Below are 13,508 nucleotides of genomic sequence, written 5' to 3' on the forward strand. Positions count from 1 at the left end.
TACACCGGAGGCTCTGATGTCACTCTGGTACATGACTGACATATGGCTGACTGTGCATTTCATAAGTGCAGGATTTTCAAACACCATTGAGTTGACGTCAAAGATTACAGCTAATTTACATACAGAATTAAAGCTATTTTTGTGTCAAGGCTGGTTTCCTTGAGGAAGCCGTGGGATGCTACAGTGTTGGCCAGAAGTATTGGCACCCCTGCAATTCTGTCAGATAATACTCATTTTCTAACAGAATTGCAGGGCTGCCAATACTTTTGGCCAACACTGTAGGTACTGTCCTTGGTTTTAGTATCTGAAATGTACTAACAGACCAAAGTTAGATGTATATTTGTGTGTATTAGAGAGGATAGCCCATCCCCATTTGCCTATTCAGGTACCATTTGAATGAGGGGAACTGTAATATAAGACACAGCTAATGCCCAAAGGTGGAGATATTATTGGAAAAAATTGGTTGGTTGTGACAGCATGAGCCTGTTTAATTGGTTGTTTATCGAGCTGTTATAGCTTATTGTAGTTTTCTTTGGTATTTGATAGACTATGGAGTGCCATAAACAATGCCAGTATTCACAATGGATGGGGTTTGAAAGTACCTACAGTTTACTACTCGAGTGTTCCAACAGGTAGAAGGATTGATTCCAAAAGTAACAATCCATCTGGGAACTGTTAGCAAATTTAATTTGCTTATAGTGTTATTTATTAGAGATGAGCGAACAGTGTTCTATCGAACACATTTTCGATCGGATATCAGGGTGTTCGCCATGTTCGAATCGAATCGAACACCGCGTGGTAAAGTGCGCCAAAATTCGATTCCCCTCCCACCTTCCCTGGCGCCTTTTTTGCACCAATAACAGCGCAGGGGAGGTGGGACAGGAACTACGACACCGGGGGCATTGAAAAAAATGGGAAAAAGTCATTGGCTGCCGAAATCAGGTGACCTCCATTTTAGACGAATAGTGGATTTCAAATCCGGGTCATATGAGAATGTGAACTTTGTGACTATGAGACAGGGATAGCTGTACAGGCAGGGATAGCTAGGGATAAACTTTATTTAGGGGGGAATGTTATTAAAAATAACTTTTTGGGGCTCTATCGGGTGTGTAATTGTGATTTTTGTGAGATAAACTTTTTCCCATAGGGATGCATTGGCCAGCGCTGATTGGCCGAATTCCGTACTCTGGCCAATCAGTGCTGGCCAATGCATTCTATTAGCTTGATGAAGCAGAGTGTGCACAAGGGTTCAAGCGCACCCTCGGCTCTGATGTAGCAGAGCCGAGGCTGCACAAGGGTTCAAGCGCACCCTCGGCTCTGATGTAGGAGAGCCGAGGGTGCACTTGAACCCTTGTGCACCCTCGGCTCTGCTACATCAGAGCCGAGGGTGCGCTTGAACCCTTGTGTACACTCTGCTTCATCAAGCTAATAGAATGCATTGGCCAGCGCTTATTGGCCAATGCATTCTATTAGCCCGATGAAGTAGAGCTGAATGTGTGTGCTAAGCACACACATTCAGCTCTACTTCATCGGGCTAATAGAATGCATTGGCCAGCGCTGATTGGCCAGAGTACGGAATTCGGCCAATCAGCGCTGGCTCTGCTGGAGGAGGCGGAGTCTAAGATCTCTCCACACCAGTCTCCATTCAGGTCCGATCTTAGACTCCGCCTCCTCCAGCAGAGCCAGCGCTGATTGGCCGAATTCCGTACTCTGGCCAATCAGCACTGGCTAATGCATTGTATTGGCGTGATGAAGCAGTGCTGAATGTGTGTGCTTAGCACACACATTCAGCTCTACTTCATCGGGCTAATAGAATGCATTGGCCAGCGCTGATTGGCCAGAGTACGGAATTCGGCCAATCAGCGCTGGCTCTGCTGAAGGAAGCGGAGTCTAAGATCGCTCCACACCAGTCTCCATTCAGGTCCGACCTTAGACTCCGCCTCCTCCAGCAGAGCCAGCACTGATTGGTCGAGTTCCGTACTCTGGCCAATCAGCGCTGGCCAATGCATTCTATTAGCCCGATGAAGTAGAGCTGAATGTGTGTGCTTAGCACACACATTCAGCTCTACTTCATCGGGCTAATAGAATGCATTGGCCAATCAGCGCTGGCCATTCTATTAGCGTGAACTGAGTTTGCACAGGGGTTCTAGTGCACCCTCGGCTCTGCTACATCAGATTGCTACATCTGATGTAGCAGTGCCGAGTGTGCATCAGATGTGTAGTTGAGCAAAACTGACTCAGCACTGCTAAGTCTCTGCATTTGCATAGGAATGCATTGGCCAGCCTTCGGCCAATCAGCGCTGGCTCTGCCGGAGGAGGCGGAGTCTAAGGTCGGACCTGAATGGAGACTGGTGTGGAGCGATCTTAGACTCCGCCTCCTCCAGCAGAGCCAGCGCTGATTGGTCGAGTTCCGTACTCTGGCCAATCAGCACTGGCCAATGCATTTCTATGGGAAAAAGTTAGCTTGCGAAAATCGCAAACTGACAGGGATTTCCATGAAATAAAGTGACTTTTATGCCCCCAGACATGCTTCCCCTGCTGTCCCAGTGACATTCCAGGGTGTTGGTATCATTTCCTGGGGTGTCATAGTGGACTTGGTGACCCTCCAGACACGAATTTGGGTTTCCCCCTTAACGAGTTTATGTTCCCCATAGACTATAATGGGGTTCGAAACCCATTCGAACACTCGAACAGTGAGCGGCTGTTCGAATCGAATTTCGAACCTCAAACATTTTAGTGTTTGCTCATCTCTATTATTTATATAAGTAGCTCTAGCATTGAAGCTTGACTTCCTAGCACACGTAACTGCTTTTTACATGTTCCTTTGCAGATTATACAAGATGTAAGAGCAAATATTTCCGTAGTTTATCAAGCACAATACTTGAACATCATGTATGTAGACAACTAATGTTTGTATGTTTTCCTTTCCATTGTAGAGTTGATAAGTTCTAATGTGTAAATATGAGTTAATAGAACCTATTTACCCTGAGGTATGGGACTATAGTTGCCTTTACTACAGTTGATGGTGGTGAGCATGGCTTGGAAAGCGTTACTGTATTTAGCTGACCATAGCTTGGGATCTGTTAGTTTAGTTTCTCGGAGCTGAGCAGTAGTTTGTGGCTGAGCAAATTACATCTGGACAGAGGGAGGGAAGTTGGAGAGAAGGAGGGATTGAGAGTAATACCCAGCCTGCCCCTTGCACAAGTCAAACAGCAATACATCACTATGCTACACTCAGCCTGAATGAGGCTTACAGCTTAACACTGCAACCAGGAGAAAGTTTTCACAAGAGCCATTCCTGACAAAAAGCTGCCGCATAGTATGGAGCTCCAGTAAAGACTACTACACAAGAATCCAGGGAGTAACTGCTCTGCTGCAAGACCGAGCCGAGGACTGTATACTTGGATGGTGAGTATATAGAAATGAAAAGGGGGATTACTAATGTTATGCAATTTATTTAAAAAAAAAACTGCTTCAAACAAATCCGACATTTCACGGTATAAATGAGATTATAAATAGTTCAATGCATTAGAGAGAGGAATGGAATTCTTTACAACTGCTGTTGGGAGACTTAGCTCAGTGATAAACATCAGGTTTCAGTTATCAGTTAACCCAGATCCCAAAAAGAATGTGAGAAGTTTAGTCTATGGAGAGTTCACGCTCTGCTGAGCAGCAAATTCTCTTATACATGCACATATACTAATATATAAGGCCTGGCTGCTAAGGTAGATCTGGTTTGCAAAAATTACACATGGATCTAATAGATGTAAGACAATGGCACCTCTTTATATGCTTTAGGGTAATATTTGGTCACTGACTGCTAAAGTCGGTGAATGGAGTGTTTATGTATCACAATACTCTCATGTTAAGTTTCTATGAGTATAACCCATCTATGTAGCCAATGGAAGACAAATTGGAGTGAATCAAGAATACAGGTCAGTCTTTTAGCCATATTTATATAAACTTACAGAAAGCCTTTGAGTCCAGAAAACCCTATGTACATAACCTACATTCACCACTGTGCCCTGCTGACAAAGGAAGTTCAGTTTATGTGAACTCCAGAAAAATGGATTATAGAGTTGAATTGTAATGCTGAAGAGTGAACCCTACATGTACTATATGCTCTGCCCTGTTACTTTGCCTTATGAAAAGTATCAACTTCATAGGGGGAGAAAAGGTTCACATGTAGTACAAGAGAAGTACAGAATAAAACACAAAAAAATTGTGAATTTAACATAATATAAATAGTATAAAACCACCCTAACTAGAGATTAAAATAGTGCTAAAGACGGCACATACATGTTGGCAGTGTTTTTGTATGTATCTTTATTTTCAGATATAATATCCTACAGTTGGCATTGAAGAAGTTTTCCAACACCTGGTTTCTGGCAGCAAGCAGCTGTAATGTGCCAGGAAAGAGGAAAAGCGGCCACTCCCAGCTGTCAGGGAGTCCGGCATGACATATGTGAACACAGGATTTCCAGACAGCTGCATAGAGTGAAAACACAATTGTCACATGCACAAGGCCTTCACAGTCAGGTGACTGGTTAATGGGTGGACATGGGTGTTTAGTTAAGATCCTAGTTGCATGCACTGGCATGACAGTACTCTTCAATAGAGAGGAGTAATGGAATAGGAATTGAAGACATCTTATCAGACTTATGAAAAGTCTCCCTATTCCAGTATAAAGCTAATTCTATGTGTAACAATATACACTGTACAGAATATACACTACAGAGATCACAATAGTGGTCCATTTGCACATTATACATTATAGAAGATGTAATCGTATTGTTCCCATAGAATCTGACGCTAGGTTCACATTGGCCCTTGGGACCAGAACATTGGAGAGGAGGACAACTAAGACAGCAGTTACTCATAGAGTTATACTCACACTATAATGGGGTCCGTTGGGTGTCCCTTGTTTTGAAACTGAAAACTTTCAGCCAATGCCAACTTTCAGCGGACATTTTGATGCAGATGTGAAATTAACCTGGGGCTCCATACCCCTTATGTTTCCAATAGTAATCTTAAGTCTATGGCTATTGTTATCTGCTGTAAGGAAAACAAACCAGACATGTTGGATTTTTACCTGCCTGTCTTGTTGTTTCCTTAGGATACAAGTGATGCCACAGGTGTATGGTAAGGGCTAATTCACATGGGGCTAAAGGGGTGGATTTTGACAGCGGAATCCACGTCATAATCCGCCCCTTTCAATGGTGGTCTATGGAGACCACTAGCTTTCTTTTTTCCGCTATTGGCAGCTGCAGATAGCGGAAAAAAAGAAGCGAGCTGCCCTTTCTTCAGGCGGAAGCCATGGCGCGCCGAGCCGCGGCTGCCACCTAGCGGCAGCACCCTCCGTTGTCGGCTCGTTCATTTGAGCTGGCTGCGGAGGGGAAAGCCATGACCGCGATGATTGTGGCAGGCGGGTTTTGACCCGAAAGTGACGCGGCTCGCCGCGTCTCTCTCGGTGTCAAAACCCGCCCCACCGCCCCACATGTGAATGAGCCCTTCACCAAGTCACAATAACCAGACTTGTCTCCACTAGTAAAAACTGACAAGAACTGTCAGACTATGATCAGACATAGCAGATCAGGGCAGCAAGGGATCACTATGAGAGGAAAAGACTTGGTTGATAATAGATCAGGAGCAGATGTTAAACTTTATCAAAAGCGAACATGAACCAGAATGGGGGCCTCATACAGAAAATATTGCCCAAGAATATCAATGGGAAGTCCCTTTGTAAATTTGTGCTCTGCATGAGGCCTGCCCATGGGTAAGATAATGGAAAAGTGATTCAAGATAGAGAGGTACCCCAGCAATAATAGCATGCTGTCAAATAATGTTAATAACTCATAGACCAATCTATTTCGTGAAAGAAGAGACTTATTATTCATTGCCACTGCAAACATTTATAATGTAACAATTTTATTGTGAGTACAAAATAGTGGTAAGAAAGACTGACACAGTCAAACCTTGCCCTCTCTCTGTCATTCGATATTTCAATATGGTGCATCTATGCAGAAAATGGCATCTTTCTCATAAACCTATGCAGTTTGGCAATAACCAATCCACACTTGTGCCAAATGAATTACAAACTTAAGATCGGTGCCTACCAATACATTTTAGTCCTCCCATATTGCGAAATGCGTGTTGGCAGACGCCACAGCGGTAAATGCAAATAACAGAAGTGATGTGTCTGGAGATACAGTAGATGAGACATGTATGTTGTATGTGTTTATGTGGGATTTTATACAAAGAGTTATGATAAGCAGATGTGTATGTTGCAGCGACATACAGTACTGTACACAGGGAAGTTTGTTTATGGGAGTGCCAGAAAATATTGCAAACCTGGAAGGAAGTCTCTGGGATGTATTTTTGGACATCCAGGAAACCAGGTCACTACTTGTAGAGGGATAAGATTCATTAATACTTTTGAGCACATGACCTTGATATACTGTATAAATACATTGTAACAGCAAAACCTGTAAAATTACCTTTATGGCTTTATATATGCTTCGTATTCTGGCTCTTTTTTATATGGAGGCATAATACAGATTTTATAGAGGTGTGTAAAATCACATATACTTCAAATATCTGATCCTGCTTGCATGAAAGTATTCTCGCCTAGAAACCATATGTACAGGAATGGACCGGCCCAGTCCAAATACGTGAATCCCCTTTGTTCCCTGAGCCCACTCTGGCATGGCACAGTACACTCATCTTACAGAATATCAATCAGCTTATGATTATTTCAGACACTACTCAGTTACATTTTATATAATGTAGACTCCATGTAAACACTGTCCTTTCTCCTTGGGCCCCATCTAGTCCAAAGCAAGAGCCAGGCAACGGGCTACATACAGGATAGAAACAATCAATGGCAAGGGCAAGGCAGTAAACTACTACTGGAAGATTATTTTGCAGCATGTTGGTAACATTTTAGATATTTGAAAATGAATGTCAGGTATTATTTGCATGTAGCTGTATAGTGGGTCCCCAAAATAAAATCTACTGGTGGGATGTATATAGATTATCTACTTACAAATGGCTTCCAGTGGTGCCTTATGACAATTTAGGGTATATGATTCTGTACTGAAGCATCCATTGTGTTTATTATATATAAAGGAAGGTGGAGAAATAAGTGTTTTTTATGAGAATACTAGCTTTTCTAAAAGCTGCTGAATACTTAAGACTTAAAGTGGTACAGCAAGCTGTAGGTGGCCTATATGACATATCTTTCAAGTTTAAGGAGATCAGTACTATAAAAGATACATTATAGCAGGGGGCCTGGTACAGAATTTGCATTGGGGCCCAGGAGCTTCTTGTTACGGTTCTACTTGAGAACATGGGTCCCAACCTCATCATGTGGCTATGGTGGTTGGAGAATATGTCATACATGCAATGCTCTCACTATTCACTTCACTACAGTATGAGGCTTTTGAAAATCACTGATCCTTCCTATTGGGATGTGGGACCTGTAACTAATGGACAAATTTGGTATATTATGTCATAGGTCATATCTCTGTTGGGAATTCCTCTTTAAACAAATAGAGTCCTATAATAATTCTCCAGTCCAATATAGTAGGGTATTCTAAATCATTAATATGTGACCTGTATTGCTAGTGAAGTTAGTTGACATGTATGTATGGGTTGGTCTACAGATAGAATAGCCTTGATCATCTTGAATTCTTTAATACTGTAATAAAAGCATGTACTTTCAAATATTTCAGGTAAAGAGAAGCCGTCTTCATAGCTCTTGACCATTCAGTGATGGATACTCACAAGAAGGAGATGGAGTTTCTGAGTAATAGCATTGCGGCATATGCACATATTAGAGGTATAGTATACACAAATGTCACTGTTATTAAAGAATGAAAATAAGGATTAGGGAAAATGTACATTGCATATTAAACAACAGATAGTAAGACCATTTTATAATTACTGTAACTAGTGTTGTTTCAAATAAGCAGCTCCCGGAAGCTACTATGTGGGTCATGTAAAAGCAATTGGGGGTGGTCCCATCCTTTTTCCATAGATGCCGTGTGATGCTAAGGCTTTCTCTCTATAAGTTATAAAACCAGTGGCGTAACTAGGAATGGCGGGGACCCAAGGTGAACATTTGATATAGATAGTGTTGATGATAGTGTTTGTGGGGTTCGCAGGCCCACGGCTTTACTTACTGATTCCGGCTCCTGCTCACAGCAGCCTCCGCAGAAAGAGATGAGCAGGGAATGGGAGCAGGAGCGAGGATCGGTACGTCAATAGGTCCCAATACCTGCTGGAGTTACTCCCGCAGGAAACGGCCTATTAAAAAAAATAACTACCTGGTAGTTACGCCCCTGTATAAAACTGTATTGTAAAACATGGAAGTAGAGAACTCTACAAAGTGTCGCAAAGCCCTTTTCTCCTAAAGAAGGTGATTGAAGAGTGAATGGGCAGAGGTTTGTTGTATATTCCTAACTACAGTACTGGGGCATTTAGCAGTATTTCCTGGAATGATCATGGGCATGTGAATGGAAGTCAGTCCACTATAGAGAGTTATGGTACAGTGAGCTCCTGTACGCCCAAATTGCTACAGTACTGAACTGACATAAAGCTCTGTGTTCAATACTGTAGTAATTTGGATGCTTGGGAGCTCATAACTCAATATAGTGGAGTGAGTTCCATTCACACGCACACGGTGAGTCTTGGACATAGGGATTGCACATGGACTGTGTTTCACAGACAGAACATAGTTATGTGAATAAGCCTTAAAGGTTCCTCTGGAAGGACTAGCAATAATCATTAAAACTGGGAGGAAATGATACAGAAAAGGTTTTCACTTGGTTTAGTGAAAAATTGCATTTTTATTACATATGCTGATATATATATATATATATTTTTTTTATTTTCCAGAAAATCCAGAGTCATTTGGGCTTTACTTTGTTCTTGGGGTTTGTTTTGGACTGATTTTAACACTCTGTATGCTGGTCATCCGCATCTCTTGCAAACCACGGACTCCCAGTCTTCCTTCCAAACCAAAGAAAACACCTCCAAAAGATTGTATTAAAGAGCCCCTATCTGTGACAGGGGATGAGGAGGATCCAGATAGTGACGACAATGAGGACACTTTTATTTTGACTCCTGTGACAGATACATCACTAGGAAGTCAGCCGCCTCTGGATGGAACAATGACTGTAAATGTATTTACATCAGCAGAAGAGCTGGAGAGAGCCCAAAGACTAGAGGAACGTGAAAGGATAATTCGAGAGATATGGAGAAATGGACAGCCTGATATTCTGGGTACAGGCACAGGCACCATAGGTCGTGTGCATTACTATTAGTATCTAGGTGGAAAAACTTTATAGATTACAAGCTGGTGCTGTTCCTGAAAACAAATCGGCAACTAACCTCTCAGGATTTATGGACAGAGATTGATAGGATATTCTGCTGACAGCAGCTGGCACTCCAGAACATATAACTATATGATAGAGTATTAGTATTGAAGTATAGCTGGAGAGCATACAATAACAGCCAGTATCCTGGCAATGGTGCCAATGGTTCTAGTAATTAATCTGCTTGTAACTCGGGACAAAACCTATATTGAGTAACATTGTTACTACAGGACAAGTAATCTGAAGTAGCATGAGTAACTTTAGTGCTCAATGTCTGTACTCTGTACCAATCCGTATGTGTATAATAGGAAAGACATGAGCAGTTCCCAACCCAGTGAGCTACAATTGATCACAACTTGATTCATGTTTCGGATACATATCATATATTTGTCGAAAGATCTAGAAGCTCAGGATTTGCGTTCCTCAAACATAGGGTTGTAGCTTGTTACTTTCAGATAAGGGTGAACTCATGAGTTATAGTATAGTCTATGCCATCTTTATCATACAATCAACAGTATTGCAAGGTGTCTGTAAAAATTCCAAATTAGGTGCAATATATAGATAAACTTGCAGGTACGCAGTATGTTACATAAAGTGAGGAGATTCAGGTTATGATATCTATTGACCCATGTATAGAAGAAGCACGCTAAAATCTATCCATTGGTTTATAAAGGAGACATGCTTATGATGTAAGTTATGATTCTGGGTGTGGTTGTTCAGCATTGCATTGGGATTAACTGCCTATGTGCTGAATCTAGATCTATTCGTATGATGATCAGATGCTTATGCATGGATGTCTTTTCCTTGCTTAGCAGTGTACTGCAGGCCAGTTGCAGCTCAAGGGTTAAGATGTCTGCAATTTATTACAGGACTTTCTGGCCTCTTGCTTTGAAAACATCTGTTTTTCTTCTCGTTCCCCCACAGTGTGGGAACATTGGTGCTTTAAGTTTCATTCCTGAATCTCTCAGCCCCCCCACCCCCCCTTTACAAGAACATTCCACATTAACATTAAATACTGCCACAAGGGAAAAGGCAGGAAGTGATGCTTTTTTTGTTACTTTATTTAAAGTGCTGATGTTCCTCTTATTTTTGTACATTAGCTACAGTATTAGATTTTCATATGTAGCTTTAGATGCACATTTGGTTTTGTGACATATGTGCAACAGGATTTCTTTAAATATGCATATCATTCAGATAGGCTGGAGTTACACATTCATTGCATGGGTTAAATTATGTAAAGCCCCTGCAACATGTCAGGGAATTGGCCAATTGTGAGATTAATTTCATCATCTTTTCACACTACAGCTTGGTTCACATTTGTGTTCGGTATTCCGTTTGTGGAGTCCACTTGAGGACCCCCGAACAGAATACCGAACTAATTAAAAAATGGTTAGCAAAGAAACCACATAGACTCCATAGACTGTAATGGGGTCTGTGAGTTTTCCGCGAAGTGTCCACATGAATCTTTCAGAGAGAAAAGTACTACAAGCGCCACTTTTCTCTGCGTGATTTGTGGGGACACTGCGCGGAAAACACACGGACCCCATTATAGTCTATGGGGTCCGTGTGGTTTCTTTGCTAACCGCTGTGTAATGCGTTCAGTTTTCCATTTGGGTGGTCCCAAGCAGACTCCCCAAACGGAATACCGAATGCAGATGTGAACCGGGCCTTAGAAAATACAATTCCTGGCCTATATGATGACTACTGTCACATATTTGTAGTGGAAGAAGCCACTGTGCAATATTGTGGCCCAATCTTTTAGAATGTAGTTCTGTGCTAAAATAAAACACAATGGCAATGGCTATAGAAATTGGTTGTGTGGGTTAAACAAGAACATGGTCTAGTGCTGGAGAGCAATGAAGTTGCTAAAGGGATATCTAGAGTTGAGTTGGAGGTTTGGTATCACGATTATACATTATAACCATCTCCACTTGCAAAACTATTTTTACCATACTACATTCTTCTACTCAAGTCATTCATTCAGCATAGTCTCCTTCTTCTTAGCTACCAATCCCTTCTTATGTAAGCGACCATAAATTCTATACATGTAGTAAACGGAGGCCCTGTGGTTGCCAACAGTCAAACTATGCAGTTAAGAGGGTCCTTCATGATGTAAGGCAGATACATAGAATATACAGCTATGAGCCAGAAAGCTAGAGGCCTGCACCTTTCCCTACAGTGGAGACAAGTTAAAGAAATTGTTTATTATACTGTATGATGATATCTATTTTCCTGAGCTGTGAATGTACCTTAAAGAGAAAGTTTCATGAAATCTAGTGCATTGGTGGTAAGTGAGGAGAGACTGCGTTCTTGATGGTGTGAAGACTGTATCTTAGATTTTTACATTTTGTTCTTTGGTTGGACAGTACTGCATTGAGGGATGGTATGTATGTGCATAGACAACTGAGTATTTATGTTCATGTTATGAGGTGTTCTTAAAGAGAAAGGAGATGAATGATGGCGTATGTTGTCTTCTGTGCAGTATACTGCAATGAAAGGGGCTGTGATGACAATTAGGGTTCTTATTGTTGTATCATTTCTTTTACAATTACTCCATAAAAAATGACACTTTATCTGCAGTATTTTATTAAATTTGATTATGAATGAAATGCCATAGTTTTATTTTATATATGTTGGAAATTCCATTAAATTCTTCTGAAACTCAAGTGAGGACTAAGTTCATTTAACTCTTTCTAGGACACAGGACTTTCCAAGATTATATTAACAACTCTTCTCAAAACCATAGTGCAAGGCCAGGTTTATATTGTACACAGGGAGGTATCCACCAATGGTATCAGTCACTACTGGGTCTTGAATCCTGAGTAGCCCCAAAAGTCCCTCTGACCCCTAAAATATACAACTCTTCCAAAGGGAATAAGATAGATAAGATAGGGCTCCATTACAGACTTTGCATTGGAACCCAGGAACTTCAAGTTACGCCTCTGTATATATCATTTTTAAAGAGCACGTGTAAGAAATGGCAGCGTAATTGCTATTAGTGTATTATATATCATCTTATGGTCAATGAGGTGAATGGAATATGAATCACGCTATAAAAGAATAATAGTAGTTGTGACTAAACTGCATCTGTGGTGCTACCTCATTGTTTCCCTAACATGGAAAAAAATCATGTGGCTTTACATCATTGCTGCCACTTATCTCCCATGCTGTGGTATAGCTATAATAGTCACAGTGGTCAAAGTTGTCACTGGGTCCCCAGGCCAGGAGAAAAGTCAGGCCCCTCAGAGTCAGGTTGGGTACAACTGAGTCTATCAGTAAATTATGAGACCAGGCAATGCAGAACCAGCTCCAGTGATGGATTGACTTTGCATGGGGGTACTTAAGTCTTGCTCCAGGGCCCAGGGTCTTTACCCCCATGGTAACACATTACTGAGGAAGTTAATATCCAGTCTGCTTGCCCACTAGGTAGGTCGTATAATGTTCAAAGCACAAATAGCCAAACACAATGGCTGCTTATTACTATTCTAATACTGTTCTGTAATGTGAAAATAATTATTCTTCTGCATCATTTTTCATCTTTAGTTCTACTATTTAAACAAACCTAGCTAGGGACATTTCTTCAGTTTTCTCAAAGGGGTTGCATCAAATTTTGAAGTTATCCCCTATAGAGAATGAATGGAGCAGCAGGACACATACGGCTCCATCAGGATGAAAGAACTAGACCCTTGGATTAGTAGGGGCCCCAGCTAGTCACAAAACTGTCCCCTATCCTATTGATAGGGGATAACTTCGAGACTTGGTAGAAGTCCTTTAATGATTTTGGCTGCTCAGTCAAATTCCTAGAGAATTGCTGGCAGTCACAAGATAATCAAATGCCTTTCAGGGTCTTTGCTCCAGTGTACAGCTACTGGATTGCTTGTGACCTCTAGTTTAGTTCAGGTCAATTCAAAGAGCTTCCAGTTAGGCTAAAATGCCAACAACATACTTGAGAGGATACTTACTTTCAGACAACAATAAACTTAAGTCAAGCAAAGATGAAGTATTTGCTGCTAGAAGCGTTATTCTCAGTTTAGTAATATATAGTCATGGCCAATAGTTTTGAGGCGGATATCAATTTTGGCTTTCGCAAAGTTTTCTGCTTCAGTGTTTTTAGATCTTTTAGTCAGATGT

At 41.4% G+C, this 13,508-nt stretch overlaps 1 protein-coding gene across 1 annotated transcript; it reads left to right on the plus strand.

Moving 5' to 3' along the window:
• The first annotated feature begins 3,217 nt into the window (after positions 1 to 3,217).
• On the plus strand, positions 3,218 to 12,043 carry EVA1B (eva-1 homolog B). The gene is made up of 3 exons (XM_075264587.1): positions 3,218 to 3,408; positions 7,734 to 7,840; positions 8,899 to 12,043. Exons 2-3 carry the CDS (start codon positions 7,774 to 7,776, stop codon positions 9,324 to 9,326), a joined length of 495 nt encoding a protein of 164 aa, XP_075120688.1. The 5' UTR covers positions 3,218 to 3,408; positions 7,734 to 7,773; the 3' UTR covers positions 9,327 to 12,043.
• Positions 12,044 to 13,508: the final 1,465 nt, after the last annotated feature.

The sequence above is a fragment of the Leptodactylus fuscus genome, chromosome 2 (genome assembly GCF_031893055.1).
Source record: "Leptodactylus fuscus isolate aLepFus1 chromosome 2, aLepFus1.hap2, whole genome shotgun sequence".
NCBI classification, from domain to species: domain Eukaryota; kingdom Metazoa; phylum Chordata; class Amphibia; order Anura; family Leptodactylidae; genus Leptodactylus; species Leptodactylus fuscus.

Bases quoted from the DNA above. Each gene is read 5' to 3' on its own strand.
- EVA1B (XM_075264587.1), top strand. From the start codon at position 7,774: ATGGATACTCACAAGAAGGAGATGGAGTTTCTGAGTAATAGCATTGCG. The intron at 7,841-8,898 runs GTATAGTATACA...TTTATTTTCCAG, and splicing joins GGCATATGCACATATTAGAG to AAAATCCAGAGTCATTTGGG.